The sequence below is a fragment of the Pocillopora damicornis genome, chromosome 12 (genome assembly GCF_964200805.1).
Source record: "Pocillopora damicornis chromosome 12, jaPocDami1.2, whole genome shotgun sequence".
Classification (NCBI taxonomy): domain Eukaryota; kingdom Metazoa; phylum Cnidaria; class Anthozoa; order Scleractinia; family Pocilloporidae; genus Pocillopora; species Pocillopora damicornis.
Genome location: NC_142681.1, coordinates 8,540,778 through 8,560,455, shown reverse-complemented (window position 1 = coordinate 8,560,455; position 19,678 = coordinate 8,540,778). Strand labels below are relative to the sequence as shown.

The window sequence follows — 19,678 nt, the reverse complement described above, 5'->3', positions numbered from 1 at the left end:
ATATATTTCTTCAAAATTTCATCTTGGTATCTTACACTCTTCAAACGTCTTTGGTTCTGTTCCAGACATAAAACGTCGTCAACACGTTTCTTCCAAAGTAGCGGTTTAGTTGTGCTCTAGGTGTTAATACCTTTTTTCTAATTTTGCCATGAAAATATTGGCACAAGCTAAAGCTTCAACTACTGAAGAACCAGTAAAGGAGAATATTTCCTTTCCATCAAGCCACTTCCAGTTATTTCTAACTCACAAGTTCCCCAAGTGCGCCATCTGTTCTTTCTCTGTCAGTCCTCTTTCCGCGCTTACTAATTAAGCACTCTCCTTCCAATGAGCGCCCTTCCTTTTAGCCGAATTTCAAGTAAGCGCCTGGGCGCCTATTCTAGGATATACGGTATTTATCCCTTCAAGTCCTTACGCTAAATCCCCCCCCCCCCCCCCCCTCAGACATAAGGATACAAGATAGTAACACACCTCTGAGGACAGGAAGAGAACTAGTAGGGGTAAAAGGGGATAAATGCTCTTAATCCAAGTTAAAAGCAAAAACTGATCAGTAGGGAGCGTTTGAGTGAGTGACTTTTAGTTCCATACTAAACCTCTTATTGTGACTTAGTCATACAATGAGGTAACAAGAAATTGTTTCAGGATCTTATTGTTAATCGGGATCCTTACTGGATGTCAGAAAAAAGTTTTCTACAATCAACGGTGTTGCGCTGGTTACATTTAAATTGGAATTTTCATTCACTCAATAGTTAGCAACACAGCAACAGGCTGATAATAAACGAGAACAAATAAAATTGTAAAAGTACTTTATTGAGATCAAATGTTGCAAGTCACCTTGACAACATTCTTAAATAGGGTTGGAATAGTCTAACATCATGGTAAGTCCTCAGACTACCTGAGGGAAGCTACAACCACAGCTTTTTGGGATCTTATGGAGTAACCAGTGATCATGATGCCTTTTACAGCCATATTTTTATCTTTTTGTAGTTTATGCACTGGGCAGTCTGGCCTTAAAGAACTTTCAACAATGTCCATGAAGTCATCCCCAGGTAGAACCACAAGGGTGAGGCTCTTTCCTGTATGAAGAGGTTCTTGGAGGTGTCAGCCACTGTTATGAGGATGGACACTTGGGTCTGGAGACATAAAACTGCGACTTAGCTTGCAAAAAGCTTTTATCAGATGAAGTTATTGAAGGCCTGGAGAGCCTCCTACTCCAAGTGGGGTATGGGCTCCCAAGGGAAACTTTGGAATAATTTGACTCTAGCAATTGCATTTCCAGGTCTACTCCAGTTTATATTGCCTTTTGTTGCTAAAATTGAACCCATTTGTAGCGAATTAAATGTGTGTGTGTGTGTGAAGTACAGTGTCTAAAAGATGGTGGCCAGCTCATCACAAGTGGGTAGATCTGTTACCCTACTTCTATTCAAACCCCTGATAATTACAAGTCATCATCATTTTATTACTTGTCTCATATTCAGTACTTTAATCATTGCAAATACAGCTCACTGCACTAAGTAACAAAAATGAATACAATCTTTACCTAAAAATCCATGAATTGATCCATTTATCAGGTCGTCTTCTGGGGGGCTGTATTCGTATCACTTTGGAAATGATCCAAATTATCACTGAAAAATCACTTTCCTACGTTTCACTAAAACAAAACAAAAAAAACAAAAAACAAAACAAAACCACGTCATTATTGGGCAATTTTACAAATTTTCCAATGCTACAAGTGGCAAATCCAAATCTTGAAGTAGCAGGAAGGCCCCTTAAGGAATGAGGAGGGGGGGGGGGTGGGGTGGGTTAGCTGGCACCAGTTTCATATCCCCACCACTTGTAAAATGACTGATTCAAAATGTAATTGTTCATTTCTACATGAACAAGGATTGTTATTGTTTAGATGACACCACTTAATTCCGATTTAATTTTCTCAACTCATTTTTACTATCATCACGATTAACTGAAGCTTAACTTTAGAATTTCCATGCCTGACAAAACAAATTTGCTGATACATGAAATTGTCAGAGCCAACTGCATTTGTCACTCTGACTGAATTGGTTTAAGTTTGATTTTACTCTTATAGTAATTAAAATCATCACGCATCACTGCATTTAATCTTTTACATCCTCTAATCAGTATGCATATTCTCCACATCGTTCCATACATTTCCTATGGAACTGACAAGGAGGATTTGTTTAACAGTCCCGAGCTTCTTTAGAAAGTAATCATTTCCTTTATTCTCATGACCTTAATGTGTGATTTGGCAGTGATACTGAGTAGGAGAAATTAGATGCTAGTCACTAGACAAAATGGGAAAATCAGTCATTAAAATAATCTATTGAAGATAATGAGGATTCATCCTCACTTAAAAGTTAAACTGAATTTATTTTGTTACATTACACAAAAGAAAGATAATAAAATGGGAAAGTTACCTTTCAGATTATTACCCAGCATCAATGAAGTCTTCTTCGAGCATCATTGCATTCTCAAAAGCTTACTGTTGAGTCCATATTTATCTTGATTTCTTCGAATTACTGTGAAGTTTTTAAGTAGCGTTGCTCGTTTACATGGATTTTTGTTTGTTTGTTTTTTGCCTGGTAATTAGGAGCTATAAAAACTATACAAATTAAGTATTAAGTCAATGGTTTCTTACAGATTACTGTTTTTACTCCTCTTGGATTGAATTAAGGTGTGAATTCCAAGAGCAAAGATGAACACTAAGGTCTTCTGCTTAGACACTTTTAAGAAAAATCATTTACCAGGTAAAATTGATGGTATCATGATACCAAATGAACAACATCTGGTTATTGATGAAAAGTTGGAAAACAACAGTCAATGTAAAGTACATGACCATGGTCAATCAAACAAACGACTGGCTTGTTTGTCTTTATTTTACAGTTTAATTCTTGCTTCTACTACCACCTGCATGGAAACAGACCAACATCCAACTACATGAAGAAACAAATGTTGAAACATAACAAAAATGTTCTGTCCCAAGGAAGGAAGGAAGAGTATTCAAACAATCACATACTTTTCACATTGCTACCCAGAATGATTTCAAATAACAAGGGTACACAGACAAAGTTTAACACAAGACATTAACCAGTTCAGTTGACTACAAAACCAACATTTTATTGATAGATACAAGAAAATGAAATAGAAAACCTATCTTCAAAAGCAGATTTTTTGTGGACACACATTATATAGAAAGCAGTTACAAAACATATGCAATTTGCTGTATGTAAAAAAAAATAGCTGTAAAAGCATCATTTATGTGAAAATACAGTTATCAAACTTTTTCAGTGTGGATATTTCATCAAAAAATATTCCATTTAAATGGATGCCTTCATTAGATACATTGTCAATTCATGAATGTTCTACTGCAGGGTTAGAATTTAGGAACCCAACATTAAATTATTTTAGAAAATCTTTAAGGAAGAAACCACGCATCAGTGAAGAGGTTAGATGAAAAGAAGAGAAAGCAAACTGATCTCAAAATTACAACAACAACCAAAAAAATACAAACATCTGAATGTTAAAAAAATAATAATTCAGATAAAACTCTCAAAAACACATATTCAAAACTATTTATATCACATTGGAATTTCTCTATTATGAAAGTTAAAAGTTTACAGCAATTCATCACATCAAAAATGTATTTATTGCGGAACTTTAGATATGTTTTGGGAATGTTTAGATAAGGGACACGAGCTTCTTGTTTTTGTTTAGGAGAAGTTGTGAGAACACTGTTAAGTTCATAATTAAGTTTTGATCTTTACACTTACAACAATACTCTAAGTGTCAATTTAGTCACTTTTGGCTGTTATGGACAACTAAACTAAAAAAAAAAAACAAACTGTTTAGCAACGTTTATCACTTTATTGAGTTCATCAATGACAGATAGATTAAACTGTTTAGATTTAACATACATGGTAGAAAGATTAAGCCACATCATATTTAACCCTTTAAAGTGTTAACAATGCTTCGCAGTTTTGGATGTTTGTAGACTCATCCCTGTAATGCACATGTTTAATACCATTTAATCATTACAAATACATCCCTGAAATTGAAAGTCTGAAATTTAGGGGCATGTTGCCGACAAAAATTTAGTTATACGTTTGCCTCTAGCTTTAAGTTTATGGGGAAAATTTACCATGAGTATTACTGGAATGCATTCATGTTCTGATTAGATTTCAATAATAAAACAATTTGGAACATTATGACAACTTTGGGTAACTACACCAAAATTGTTGCTTGGTTAGTCTTTAGCTAGAGGTTTTTTTTGGTTTGTTTTTAGTGTTTTTAATGTTTGGAATGCTGCTTGTATGCTTTCAAATTTATGGCCATTTGAGTGATCTGAAGGCTCCATACAAAATTCTATCCTATTAATCTTAGGGAAAAGTTAACATGATTTATAACAGTTAGCAACAAACTTATGAAAATAACTGCACTGAAAGAACATGAAATCCTGAACACCAGTTCCTTGTAAAAAGAAAAGTGGTGAACATACATAATGGTTTCCGAGAAATTTATCGAAACACTATCAGCAAGCTTCACTTTTCAAATCAGAAGCTATAGAAAATAATTATAATTTGTTAACTACTTCAATAAGGGTATGTTGCTTCACGAACAATTTTCTTCACAGTACGAGCTGGTGGAGCCTTGAAAGTTGCAGATGAGTTTGCAGGAACTCTTGTTGGAGCTAAAATAAGAATTTATGTAAGTTTAACATTAACAACTTATAACATTAATTAAGGAACTGGAATTAACCTAAAAATAACAGTAAAGGAAAGTTATCACCTATAAAGTACAGAGTTACACTTTAAGGCACAAGTTCTATTACAGCAAAGACAATTCAACCTTGCTTTAACCTTTGAGAATACTGCTACTAAATATAAATTTCCTTTTCAGTGGACCAGTGTAACTCTTCTCCTTTTAAATGCTTTAGTAGGTAAAAGTTAACTTACTAAATAAACATCACAAACTTTTATTGGAAATAATATTCTTCTGAGAAGAGACATGTCATATTAATGATAATCATATTGTGCACACAGAAACATTTTCCTGCAATCTTGTATTAAAGAAATCACGGTCCTTATTTACATTATAATTCATTAAATAAGTTAAAGTAAAAATACCCATATGAATTAATATTTAATCTCACTATGACAGAGCTAGTTTAGTGAAACAAATTCCAAATCAATCTCTACTCAAGATGCTTAATGGTTAGATTTTCCTTTCATCTTTAAAGGGAAAAAGTACCCTTCACACAAGTAATCTTATTTGTTTACAACTTCACTTGCTAATTCACAGCATATAATTTTCACAATAAGGCTTTTAAGGTAATCAGATTTAATGACCAGAAATCCAGTTTTTGCTTGTTTTCAAAAGTCTCTCATTGTCCATAAATGGGAATTGATGTAGAGGAAACAAAAATGAGCAGGATGTAGCACTTACCTGCAAAAGTTGCATCAAAAACCTCTCCTGGCTGGCCATATTCATAGTATACCGCTTCACTGTTGATTCATACAATGTACAGGTATGTTTAACCCAAAGACCAAAAAAACTGGCCCAGGTTCTTTCAAGAATGGATAGCACTATCCATTAGAAAATCTAAATTTAGTAGATAGTGCAGTATGTTTTGTTAACTCTTATCAGTTGGATGACATTGTCCACCCTTTCCTTTGAATACCTTGGCCATAATGACCAAGTTGTAATACTCATTAGCAAAACTCCTTAAATAATACTGTGATGCCAGCAGCCTACAAATGTTGAAAAGAGAAAATTGCCCTTTGAAAATAGTTCTGTGTGTTCCTTTGAAAGGAGCTCCATGGCTATCAGCGATACCCAAAATCTCAAAGGAGCACACCCCTATGTTTTCAGCTAAGCTAAAGGTTCATTGGTGGGCAAATGGCTTTGATATTCTGGGCATCATGAGATTCCTAGCAAATTTAATTGGACACAACATACTCCATGACTATTTCCTCAACAAAAACCTTTGCTGCTTCATTACCTCTAGGAAAATCAAGCAAAAAAGCCATCCATCTGGTGCTTTGCTCCACAAATAATTCCACACAGACCTTAATTTTAGAAATTTTTATATAGAACTTACAATAAAGCTATGTACTGTCACTAAAAGTTTGAGGAATATGTAACTGCATACATGAACTTCATTCAATTTTTCCTTGACATTGCAATTTATTAGATTTTGAGACTGTAGGATGACTTAAGTGCTCACCCATGTTCCGGGTAGGCTGCTTCAAATTCATAGCTTGGCTCATAAGACTCATAGCCCTGAAAAAAAGGCAACTGAATGTGATTCATAGAATTAAACACTATGAATACATTTAAAACCACTTTATCACTCAGACATGGAAGCTTCTGTTTATGCAATTAAGACAAACTATTTTACTTTTAACCTTCTTGCATGATTATTTATTTATTTAACAGCTTACTATGTGAGGATGCTTTAACTTTAAGATTATTGCATTTAAATATGAAGTGCGACAAGACTTGATTTATGTTATTGTGTATATCTGGTGAAAATATTATTGATAAGTCACACCAGTAATTAAGGAACTGTATTGTGAAAAGAGCACGGTTACAACTGTACCTGGAAATTGTTCACGGAGACATTGAATTGTAAGTGACAATGTAAAATATTGGCAAGTTTAATTATACCAGTCAATCATGAAGTATGATCATATGAGTGAGGGAAGTCCCGAAAAGGACTTTAGTCCACAATAGTGAATCATATTTTTCACCTTTGATAACATTTCAGTCATCAAAATCCACTCAGTGGCTTAGTCCATGGCTAACTAGACACTGGATTGGTGCCTTAGCTGGGTCACAGTGTTATGCTCTTGAAGCAGACAACACTCTCACTATGCCTCTATCAACTCAGAAGTATAACAAACCACCAGCAAAAAGTCAAGAAAACAAGAAATTCCAGGGATAATCCAACAATGGACTGCCATCCCCAAACAATGGGAAATGGGAATAGTCCAGTTGCTCCATGCTACTGAAATGAGATGACTTTTACTCCATGGAGTATCTATAGGGCCCTTTACAGAACTCCCCTCAACCAAACAATTGCACTACATTTCACACTGAAACTACAGTAATAACTGTGTTGATTTAACCAATTATCACATTTTTTTAACGGAGGCTCCTTTACTTATGGGCACTTACAATCACTTGTTCTCCAGTAGTCAGCAGTTGTACCCCAACCGATGCAGGAAGTGTGTGCACTGCCTAGCAGATTCAAGTGCACAAGTAAATGTATTTCAGGTAAACAGTTTAAGTGCAGTTCAAAACAAAACTTTTTAAAAGGGCTTTCATGGAATAAACTGTGGTGTACACCAAAAAGCTTAAATGTCATTTCATCAAAAGTGATCTACTTTGGTTTAACATGGCTTAACATGGTTAATATTACAAATTAGGGTGCCACACCACTGCATTTACTACATTTAATTTCCCTTTTTTAAACTTAATTTTAAATTTTATGACAGGATTGTGATGATTAAGGACAAACGGGAGTTGCCTAATTCCACCCTCATTCAATCTGATCGCACATTCTTTTGTGATCTTGCTACCCTCTGAAGAGAATGCAATCTTCTTCTGCTGCTTTGTTTACTACATACAGGCTTAGCCTAAAATACCATGAAAATGTTTCAGTTAAGGTTAATCCTACTTCTCTTACAGTTATTTTAGTTATTACTTTATTTCACGTTCTGAGAAAACAAATTTTCTGTATGTTCACTTACTCCATATGGATCCCCTGGGACTGCGGCTGCTCTTGGTGCAGCATGAGCTACGGTTGGTGATGACGGACCTAGTCCAGCAGCAGAGCGTGCTGCTGATACAGTCACGTGTCCTACAGCGGGTCCTCTAGGTCTTGCAATGGCAGTTGTACGTGGAACTGGGGTTCCTCGTCCATGATGAGCTGGGTGGTGTAAGTGATGTGGAACTCCCCTGGGGTGAGGGCGTCCCCTAGGAACAGGTGCAGGAACTGCAACTGGAGCAGCAGCAGGAACCGGTTCCTCCATGCCATTAAGTATTGCCATTTCTCTCATCTGTTCCTGATGGATTTCATCGTTATTTTCCTACAAAGTAATAAAAAAAATGGTCCAAATTAGATTTGTTTTGAAGGTTTCAAACTGCAACAGCAAGATTTAAATTTAAAAGGTCTGCATACTGCATACTGGAAGTAATCTTCCTCCACTGAAATCAATTGTTTGTGTGTAAATTGACAAATGAATTGGCAAAGTAAAAAAAAATTGTAGGGTAACACAGAGCTACAGCTGTGCACAGGGCAACAAGACAAGACCAGTATCCATTACCACGAGGTACCCTAGCTATGCATTTGGTAAAAATGTACTGTAAAAACCTGCCAATAAGCTGCACCTGCAGATAAGCTGCACCCTGAATTTAGCAGCTCAAATTTTGGGAAAAAAGTATTTTGAAAGAAATTGAAAGAAATCCAAAGTCAAGTCTTGAGAAGTCTCTTTCATCCACTGTTCATCAAACATAAACTCACTGTTAACATTGCAATGGAAAATACTTCAAAGTCTTACCCACAAGTTTACCACTTTAATATAATGAACATCGTTTCTACCAACTTTGACATATGACTTAATCTTTTTCTGGTATTTGTTGACAGGAATTTCTTCATTCAACACAGTTTCTCCATAGATTTTTGCATTACAACAAGAAAGTGAGCGGAACATTCCAAGCCTAGTAACCAGGCATTAGATTGGACGTGAAAACGGACATAGGCATCAACATTTGCAGCACTTTTTTCAAATGTTCCCGCAGATAAGCCACACCCATAATTTCTAGTGATGATTTTTGGAGAAAAGGTGTGTCTTATCTGTGGGTTTTTATGGTATACCATTCTGCATACAGAACCAATTGTAATTTTGCATCTCTTAGCATATTTATTGATGTTTTGATGTTTTTCTGTCATGGAATCAGAACGAACAAAAAAGTTTCACTTCAACTTTGCATATAAATGCAGGCTTTGCATATAAATACAGTCAAACTTGTATTTAGTGGTCACCAACAGAGAATGGCTTGGTGACTGCTCAATACAGGTTGACCACTTAATTTAGGTTCCACATAAAAAGGTATTTATAAAGGAACAATAGAAAATGTCATTTTGAGCCATAATAGACCATTTATTATACAAAAATTATCTCAATAATGCTACTAACATTGATTTGGGATTAAATTCTATGTATGAGATTACTCTCAGATTTATTTGAGTAATTCTGCTTTTAGTGACTATCCAGAACTGGTGGAAGACAACAAAAAGATGCTGTTGGAACTCAGTAAAGGGTGACTGTGACCATTTAATAGAGGTGAAATTATAGAAATTAAGGGGTACAAATTTCAGGACTTCGGCCACAAACTGCTAAATACAAGATGGCTGATTAACACTGTGCCTCTTACTACATGTTTGACTGTATTTATGAAATGAGTAAATCAAAATCCTATGAAGAGCTTCCTAAAAATGTATAAATGATTGAAGAGTCTACCTTAAGAATATAACAATAAAATTAAAAGCATACTCACAGGTACCAAAAATTTCTTGATCTCCTCAATCGCTAGGCCTAATCTGGCATGAGCTTGGCCTGGGGGGGCTTCAACTTCAATAAACACATGGAGATCTTCATCAAGGTGTGCATATTTTGCATCGCCAGAACTTCTCAGCTCTTCCTCCTGTATTGAACATTATCACTTTTATTAAATCCTTCATTGTGTTTTCTTGTCTTAAATGTGTCACATAAATTAATTTGCACCATAAAAATATACAATGTAAATGTCTTGTATTTAAATCAGATGGTAACTGTCATTTGCATAGTGTGCTTGTCTACAGTGAGGGAAGTCATCATTAATCCTTTCACTCTAAGCATATCTTTAGTAATACACCTTACTGCCTGCCATACAATTCTTAACTAATAATGCCCTAATTGTTGCTTTTCTTTATTCTCATTACCTGTCTACTGGATATTGTATTTATATTATAGGGAGAAATGTTTTCTAGATCACTCATGTGAACAGCAGGGTTAGAGCTAAGTAGAGAGTTGCATACTTCTCGAATGCTTGAAGTCTTAGGTGTGCTGTGCCAGTCCATTCATTTTAGCATGTTATTTTTGGCTGTAAGAATCAAGTTGCATTTGACCAATGTTAAGTGGTCAGTTTTGATCTGCTGCCGAAGGGCTACCACTTAAAACTCCACCTTAGACACTCTTTACCATGGCTAATTTACTTTATCAACTCAGTTAATAAAACCAAATTATCCTGTTAGACATCCCCACCAATGCAGCACCACAGTTTCTTTAGAAACTTAACCCCTTTGAAAGCTACGAGTAGGTTTGTTTGGTTTGTATTTCAAGTTTATTTCATGAATTAGTCCATTGAATGGTGCTGCAAGTTGTTAGCAAAAAATCTGTCTGAAATCTGTTTTTCAGTTCATAATGATAAGCAATGTAATTGTTGAATGCAGGGGTTTCAATAGCGGCTGGTTATATGAAGTCTACTGCTGCCCATAAGACTTCTTACTGCCCTCTGTTTAGCCTACAAGCAGGCCCGTGCTTAGCTTTTGCCTCACTGCCTCTTTTCCAGGCTAGGCCTCCTAGTACGCCATGGGCAGTGCTTACAATAAAGTTGTTGAAACCACTGTGAATGTACAAGAATGTTTCCCTATCAAATGAAGTAACATTAAGACTTACATCTACTGTTAGTCTACTGACCTTTTCCTTATCTCTCATAGAACCTTTGCCCAGAATTGACATCTTGGTGCCAGTACTAGCTTGAAGACGCTTAAAGGTGTTACCTCTTGGACCAAGCAACTTTCCAACAAAGTTAAACTAAGGGGATACAAAAAAAACAACATTATACCAACACAGCCTATAGTACAGTACAGCTCAGAGGTAGATGGCCAATGCACAGGTTAAAACCTTCCCACATTTTTCGCCTTCTTCACAGAAAAAAGCACATATTAAAGCACACTTTTGCTATTGTTATTCAACACAGTCAGCTTACTATGTTCTGCATTGTTTCTGAAACCAAAGGTTTTCGGTCTCAAAATGCCACAACTGAAACATCAAATCAACATTTGTATATCTTAACATGTAGGGGACACAATGGCTGCTGTTTCAATAAAACTTTGAAACAACTTGTCATGACTACACAAGAATTTTGTTGAATAGGCATCTGAAAGTTTTAAGATGCGAATAATTAACTTGATTCCAGCCGGAGATCGTGATAACTTTGTCTTTAGAATTGGAAATCACTTCGAAAGATGCGACCAGATCAAGAAGTTGGATATCGACTTTTCCCCGTACATCTTGTCTACTTTTTATTTGGTGCTAAAATATTTCTCAGTTTTTGTTAAAATTATTTCATTTTTTTCCATGATTCAGTTCATGTTCGGGTGGTTTTGGCAAGACGCTTGTGTCACAGCGAACTTTAGTGCACAAATCAACCCAGTTTTTGAATGTGCAGCTTGTAATCAAAGACCTTATCTCCAGATCACTACTGTTGACTCTTCGACTTTTGGTTCATTAACCAAAATAAATTGAAGAAAACAAATGCTAAAACTGAATGTTGTAAAAAATATTTATTTAACTTAAAGCAATCAAGGAAAAAAATTACACTGACTTGTCTAAATATTATGCTGATCAGGCTTACACGAACACAGACAAGTATCTGGCCTTTGACGGTCACACCAAAGTAAGCTCACATTCAGATAGGGGTGTCAGAAAATACTTGAAGACAAGCTCTCTAATGTTATCTTTTTTTTCCAGACCCAATGGCTTCTTGTTTGCTATACTACAGACATTGTAGCAATTGAGTTCATGTGTTATATTAGAACTGAATACAAATGTTACGTGCAACATTTCAGGCAATACTGCTTTCATGAGAGCAGTTTTGCTTTGTTTGTACTTTTATTCATGCTCAGCATTGTGTGATGATGATCGTCATGACGATTTTAACAGACACTTATTCTTGTTTACGTATGTGAATTGAGAAGAGTAGAGTAAGGTGCTGTAACCTAAAATCATTCTGGTAAGACATTAGGAAAATGTCTCCTGTTCCAGCAAACTGCAAATAATTTCACATAACTTCACAGACAAATGAATGCAAATGATTCAAGTCTTGCTGCTAGTCGCTAGCTGTAAAGTTTTACGACAATGCCTTTATTGAACTTGATATTTCCTCATCTTGTTTGCTTTCTAAAGAGGTACCCAACAAGTCAAAAAGTTTTTTTTCCCTTCACAATGCAGGAAAGCCAATTCAAAAAATGAGCTGATGCCAAATGCTTTGGAAAGAAACCACATAATGTCACCAACATCAGAATCTCTCCTTTGTTATAAATCTAACACACAATTCAAAGTTAAACAAAGGATAAAACAAAAGACTGCTTCATATATACTGATGAGCTTCTTTTGCGTGTGTTTTTTGTTTGCATTTAAAAAAATTTCACGCATGTGCAGGTTTCTTTTAATGCGCTTTTCACATGAATTTAGAGCTAAGTACCTCTGAGCTGTACTATATAATGCAGAAAAATAAAAAGTGCAATCATAAATGATAACATTTCATTAACCAAGACAAATTAGGATTCCTCAGCTGTACATTAGGAAGAAAGGAAGTATTCACCTTGGGGTATTCTTTTACTGGAATAAAGACCTTTTCCATCAATTTAGTGGGCTGATAAAGCTTACTGTCAAAGACATCTGCAGGTCTACGGAAGTGATGCGTCTGAGGGGGAGGTCTGGTAGCCACTGGCACCTCTGGGCTTTCAGCTGCAGGTACTTGGCTGCTGGGAGGTACATTCTCTGACACAGGTGATAAAGTATTTCCATTGGTTGTTTTCTCAATTTTGGGTTTTTTTAATGCTTGCACTGCTGGTAGTGCTCCCCCAGTTTGTACTTTATTGATTTCTGTAAAATAATTCAAAGTGAGCAATAAAACAACAGTGCTTATATTTGTGGGGATAAAGATGTTTTGGGCCAGACTCAGAGTCATTTCGCCCAAGCTGCTAGGCAAGGGTTTATATGACTCTGAGAAGGACCTAAAACATAGTTATCATTGACACTTAGGAGGGCATTGAGAAAATAAAAACTTAAAAAATGACAAAAAGCAATTTGAACAATCACACAAGCGAACAACTGGGCTAAAATATATTTTAGGCTGCCAAAATCTCCATTTTTGCCCACACTATGCACCTCATTGCCTGACAAAGTGCTACCAATTCTGCAAAAATCATGTTAAAACCTTTCATGGTTTGTAATACAACCTTTATGTCCTCTACTTATAGGAAGATAATGCTGCTGAAAAAAAAAAAGAAAAAGAAAAATACAGGCAGCTATACAATATACAGCAACAAAGGAATTCTCAATAAGCAATATAAGAAAAATTACACAGCAGCTTGCTTGATGAACTTTTGATAAGAAACCAAAGAGTGCACTCAACTAGATGTAGAGGTGCAAGTTCTCTCTGATGCTTTAAAAAATATCTACCCCACATAAAAAATAGAAAGGATTTAAAAAAACTTTGCTGGAAACATAAAGGGGCCAGAGTTTGATGTTGAATTGTTTTGGTAAACTGGTCTTGTATTGCCCTCATACTGCTGCTCATATGTCTGCACATGTGATATCAAAGCTTCGTTGGTATGCGACTGTTCTATTTCTCACACAAAGTTTTAAAATAGGGCAGTTCAAAGATAGCGTATGAAAATTACAGAGGTGTTACTGTGTATTAAAAGAATATCACTAAGCTGAAAACTGAAAAGTCACTGAGATGATTTGACGGTGAATGCTACATGTAGAACTAAAGCTAGGGTAAAGGGTTATTATAGTGTCAAGTTTAGAACGGGGTTGCGTAAATATATTCACGAGATAAAAATACATGAACTTAAGTGCAAATGAGCAGTGATTGATACCGGCAATCAGTTCCACCCGAGCCTTGAGATACAATAACTATCATCCTAATATAACTAGAGAGAGCGAAAGTGATCTACTTTCGGGACTAACAACAGCAATCACAATTGCATACCAGATCCTCGACTGCTCTACGTGAGTGCAATCTCGTTGAAAAGATCCAAAGGATTTGAGGTGACGTACGTAACCGCTCCGATGCAAAAGCGGCGTTATCGAAAGGAAATTCTACTCTGGAGGTTTTTTCCCTCACCATAGCTACATGTAGCCATAATCACGAGTGAAAGGCTTTAAGAAACATTTTGATAATCAAGATACAATGTGGGAGAAAGGAGATCTTATCAAAGCAGGAGCACAATTCTTTGAAGAGTGCACATTCTTTGTTTCACCACTCGGCTCCCAACAACAACGATTCAAAACGAGGACTTTTCACGGGATGAGAACAAATACAGAGATGATACTTCGTCAACAACTCATCAATCCGAAAAGATCGATTTGCCCTGAATACCAAGATATGATACTTTTGCAAGCAACTGGTGGTTCTTGACCGCGAAGGAATGCTAACATTACACTCGATCTTTTAAGCTCCGACTTTACGTGACGTTGCAGAAGTGATTTTAGAGAAGATACACCGCCTACCTTCGGTTAACAAGCGCATTGAATGTACGAAGGATGGATCTAAGTTGTCCTTTTCGGTTAGAAGTTCAGTTAGGTAGCCACCTTCCACAGCCATAATGGAGAAATATGACAAAATTCCAGCTGAAATCAGTGAACTACATCCACTACAAAATATACAAAATGGCGCCAACCAAATATGTCTTTCATGCCTTAGTGAGCATTCACCAAACAATGCCGAATAACTGGATGCTTTGATTGGTTCAATGCCGATCCTTCTTCACTTTGATTGGTTTAAATTTCATTCCCGGTTTCCTGGGTTGTAACTTGGGTCACGAGGTCAATGATCAAGATTCGATGAACATTATGGATTTTGGGAAGATCTCTTACTAATAAATATGAAATTTGAATTTGAAAATGGAGTTTGGCACGACAAAAACTTATAAGCCCCTCCAATGTCAATGGCCTTAATTTTGATTAATTGGGGGAATTGATCCCACAACTTCCCGACAGCCTCTCCAGGAAAATGCAGACGATAATTGCAGTAATCAAAGGGTATTTTGGCAAGAAACGAGCTTCTCCTAACGTCAAACCTTAATTCAGGCAAATTACTCGTAAACCTGCTGTTCATTTTACCGAATAACAACTTTTATCAGGAGCCCTTCTTCTTTATTTCAATTTCATGCAATTATGTCTATAATTTGATTTCCGGACACTTGACTTTTACATCGAAAACTACTATCGACGTTGTAAATTAGAACCTAAAATGTCGTTATTCTTTGGCTGCTAAATTTGTTTGAACACAAAGTTATCGGAAGTTGTTTTGTCTTTACAGTCCCAAATAAACATTAAAAAATTATCCGTCGTAATTCTCTATCTGACTTTGGTTTACTAATAGGCTCTAACATGCTGTTTCCTGCACTTCTTTATTATCATTTATTTTTATCAATTTTCTCCCCCTTTTTTTCCACAACGACGGCGCGCAAGTTTTCGGTATCTCGTCCCCAGTCGTCTCTCGCTAAACTCTGCGATCTTACGACTCTCCCCTTTTGGCTACGGGAGAGCGGAGCCACAGAGCGGCTACCTAAATCAGTTGACCAACACAAAGATACAGACAAAGGAAAGGTTTGTTCTAAGTCTTTTCCCATTATCTTTGCCTTTGTTTGGAGAAAATACAAAATATTCATGTTTTTTCACAACAATTCTGAGGCTTTTTTGCTTGTTTTTCCTATTGTTCTAGCATTAGGAACATAGTTTGCGCTGACGAAGTTGTTTAATTTTGGTTTTGATCACGTCATTGCGGAAATCACTCTCTTCAAAAAAAATGAAGCATTCAATTTGTTTCGACAGCGTTTGACAGCCAAGAACAAAAGAACCACAGTAAAGAGGGAGAAATAAGTACAATGAATCTATTTGGCCACTAAACATTTAATTAGAAAGGTTTGACGATTAGACACAAAAGCTGTGTTCTCCCCGTTTGCACAGATCGACAGGACGTGCCATTTCTTTTTCTAAGTGGGCGCCTTCTAAAAACAACCAAACAGGTTGAAAATGGTTCTGATATTTCAGTATTGCTAAAGGAAAAAGCATCCATAAGGTTCTGAAAATATTTACCTGGGAATTGCTTTCAAATAGCTTGGTCTCTAAGTGTAAAGTTGACTTTAGCGGAAAAGCAGACATTCTTCAAACTGAAACGACAGTGAATACTCCAAAGTAAAAATGTCCAGTGAAGACTGCGCCACGCAAACCAACGATTCCTTGAGCGAAGATCCCCGTTGTGCGGACAACAGTCAGGATGAAGTTTCTGTTTCTCCAGTGGAAAAAGTGGCTGTCTTTTCCGTGATATATGGAATCATATTTTTAGTAGCCGTTGTAGGTGAGAAAACAAATACCTTTACAAGGATGTTCTAATTTATTGCGTAAGACCAGACACGAACGTATTGAACGAGAGGCTCTGGTTCCAGAAAAATGATGAAGCCACAACACGGTTTTTAATATGGAAGTGCTAACCACTTTAGGTTTGTGTTAGATGGAAAGAAAAGCAAGGCCGAGCAAAATCAACCAGAAGAAAAAACGCGAATTGTCATTCATTTGAAGTGCTTTAATTTGCTACATTTCTTTGTTTCCCTTACAACGAGGTTTCTGAATCCTCTTACAAATTTGAACAGATCATTTAACTCCATGCAGAAATTATTTAATGGTCAATAGGAACTTATAAATGCGACTGCTTTCATATCAGATGCAAAAGTATGGAAGGGCTTGGAATTTCGTGATAAGTTAGTTGCTGTGAGTTACGAAAACGAGAGGACTGTTGAATTCGAGGGCGCTGTTTATTTTAAAGTAAGGAAGTCGTTCACAAAGACGGTTGAAATTTAATTATTTTCTCTCACTCAGCCTTGGAGATAAATTGAGAATTAACTCGATTTTGGGTAGCGTCGTAGAAAGTCTCTTCATACAAATATATGTGTATAGGCTTATTCCACGGTAGTTTCAACAAACCAACTCCAAGGCAACATACTATCCTTGCCTCGACCGGTCACCGTAATCGTTCACGTTTTATGATGATATCTCGAAGACATCCTACCCCGGTTTTATTCCCAAACATGACGAACTTGTAACTTCTCCTAAAAACAGCCTGTGCAATATCGCGGATCAATCATGTAGCAAAAAGTGCTAATATTGTTAAAAGAAAAAATCAGCCAGGCGATCTATATTGATATAACACAAAGTTATCCTAACTGATTTCAAAGAAATGTGTAACAGTTGGAAGGCAAATTTACAAAGGTGTTAGGTTCGACTCCTCACGACTCATGAAGACTCTAAATTTTTCCTCGGTTCCACGCTCGTGACAAGACGAAAAAAAATATTTCCCTAGATCCTGGAAGTTTAAGGATAAATCTTCTCTATAGCACCCAAAAACTAATGCAGTTAAGATCACCACTGTGTTTGAATTAATCCATATCATTTTTAACGACAACATTTGCCCTGAACCTGCGTTTGTTAAGAGGAATGTATCTGATCCTCCAATGTATTATCTTATCTTCTCTAATCCCTTTTTGTTTGACTAAACATTGAATTGTCATCCTCAGGTAATGGATTTGTTTGCATCGTAATCACCAGGAGGAAAGACATGCGCACTTTGACCAATCTGTTCCTCCTCAACATGTCCATCTCAGACTTGCTGTCAGCTTTGTTCGCCATTCCATCGCTGATGTCTGACCAGATCTCGCCTAACGAATGGCCTCTTGGAGGATTCATGTGCCGAGCAGTGAGAGTGATTTCTACAATATCTGTGTCGGTGTCCGTTTACACGATGATGGTACTGGCAGTGGAAAGGTAAACAAAAGGGAGGGAAGAAAATTGGATTTTAAATTGGCCCACTTATCTGCCCTAAGTACTTTAATTGTGAATCTTTTCTGATTTCTTGTCGTAAAAACAAAAACTAATGCAACAGGAAAATTACAGCTACTAGAGCCTGATGCAAAGCGCATCAACTCCACAAAATATCACGTCATATGATAAATCGGCCTTACTCTTTTTTTTTTTTTGTTGATGTTTTTCCATAGATATCAAGCCATCGTGAATCCCTTCACGGTCCGTGCCTCACGAAAAAAAGTCAGACGAACTGTGATTTTAGTGGTTCTAACTTGGCTGGTGTCCTGTGCCATTGCTTCTCCCCAGGCTTTTGTGGTCACGATCCAAAACAAACGGTGCGTCGAAGACTGGACGGGCAAAGGCGGGATATTAGGGAACCGAATATACACAGTGGTGGCTTTCATTCTTTTGTTTGTCCTCCCTATTTTGGTGATTGGCTCAAGTTACATCATGATCATACGAACACTATGGCAACCGGAGCTGTCCTTAAGCGACGACGCCACGACCGCATGCAGCGTTCGTGGTTTGTCTTCAACGAATAACCAACCATCGTACAATGCAAACCGCGCTTACGCAATTCGCAGAGCAAAAAAGAAGCGCAAGACGACGTATATGCTTCTAACAGTGATCGCCACGTTCTTGACATGCATGTTACCTTTTCAAGTAACTATACTGCTCCAAGCGTTCGTGGAACTCCCCTTTCAGACGGTTGGCTTCAGTGTGTTCGTGAACTTCTACTCAGTGCTCGCTCTGTGCTCCATGGCGTGTAATCCTTTCATCTACAGCTTCTTCAGTGACAAGTTTCGCAAGGCTTTCGTGGATGTGTTCAGGTGCCGATGTGAGGAAGATGGCCAACAAGCGCCTACTACTTCCGTCATGTTGGTCAGCTCAACGATGCTGCAAACGGGATAATTCGAACAGCTTTTGTTCTGCTCAGGAGAGTGACACTACAATTACACCACTAAATTTTCAAAGACGGAACTAACTTCAGTGGAGAGCACTGCATTATTAAATTGACATGAAGACTTAGCTATATCAAGAGTAGACTGAACTTTTCATTAGGGGAGGGGAAGGTAAGTCCTTCTCAAGGGTTTCTCTACCATTATGGAGCATGTAGGATTGTTTTATTGATTCTAAATAGATAGTGTTACTTTTCCTCAACAAAAAGGGGAAGCATATGGCAACGTGGGAGTCCACTTTCTTTGGTCTTAGAAATTTGGTCAATTCATTAAAGAAATTTCCTGATGTTAAACCAAGAAAGTGGTATCCGGGTTTCTCCACAATGCCAGTGCCCCGCGTAACGCCCTGATTTCCGAGTGTATATCAAACGTTTCTTGATGATTGACTTAAACTGATTGGAAAATTTTAATGAAGGTTTCCGTTACTTACTGAGAAAGATAAAACAAAACAACGCCTTGGTAAATCTTGTTATCCTGAGAGATCGAATTTGAGCCTCGCAGTTGAATCAAGATTTTAAGTTTCATTCGGTATAAGATGCTGATGGGAAATGATTTTATAGCATATGACTCCCTTTGATTCTATGCATGTTTTTCAAATATTTCTCCCATAAGGCACTCCTCTCCGTAATTCGTTTTCAGCCTCTACTCTTTTCTATTTATCTCATCAAGACGCGTCTTACTCTGATTAGCTCAGGCTAAAAGGTTCGTTGTGATGTACTATAGTGTTTTACGTTTAATAAAATGTACATTATGTGAAGCGCGGGGGAAACAATTTGAGCAAGAAGC

The 19,678-nt window shown here is 36.9% G+C and overlaps 2 protein-coding genes across 5 annotated transcripts; one reads left to right on the top strand and one right to left on the bottom strand.

Annotated features, from left to right (window-relative positions):
- Nucleotides 1-786: 786 nt before the first annotated feature.
- LOC113669660 (KH domain-containing, RNA-binding, signal transduction-associated protein 3) lies at nt 787-14,791 on the bottom strand. 4 transcript variants are annotated; one of them, XR_016181804.1, is made up of 10 exons: nt 14,583-14,791; nt 12,664-12,947; nt 10,755-10,871; nt 9,574-9,720; nt 7,764-8,102; nt 7,189-7,251; nt 6,236-6,291; nt 5,455-5,513; nt 1,538-1,648; nt 787-1,130 (listed from the first exon to the last, which is right to left on the bottom strand). XR_016181804.1 is itself a non-coding variant. In XM_089189844.1 (9 exons), the coding sequence occupies exons 1-9, from the start codon at nt 14,674-14,676 to the stop codon at nt 4,602-4,604; spliced, it is 1,257 nt and encodes a 418-aa protein (XP_089045970.1). In that variant the 5' UTR covers nt 14,677-14,791; the 3' UTR covers nt 3,109-4,601. The 4 variants fall into 4 exon arrangements, 2 of the variants coding, with proteins under 2 accessions (XP_089045970.1, XP_089045971.1); XR_016181805.1 differs by lacking the exon at nt 7,189-7,251; XM_089189844.1 differs by lacking the exons at nt 787-1,130; nt 1,538-1,648 and adding an exon at nt 3,109-4,699.
- A 1,174-nt stretch (nt 14,792-15,965) lies between these two features.
- LOC113669656 (QRFP-like peptide receptor) lies at nt 15,966-19,649 on the top strand. The gene is made up of 3 exons (XM_027185729.2): nt 15,966-16,434; nt 17,648-17,894; nt 18,125-19,649. Exons 1-3 carry the CDS (start codon nt 16,278-16,280, stop codon nt 18,843-18,845), a joined length of 1,125 nt encoding a protein of 374 aa, XP_027041530.2. The 5' UTR covers nt 15,966-16,277; the 3' UTR covers nt 18,846-19,649.
- The last annotated feature ends 29 nt before the right edge of the window (nt 19,650-19,678 follow it).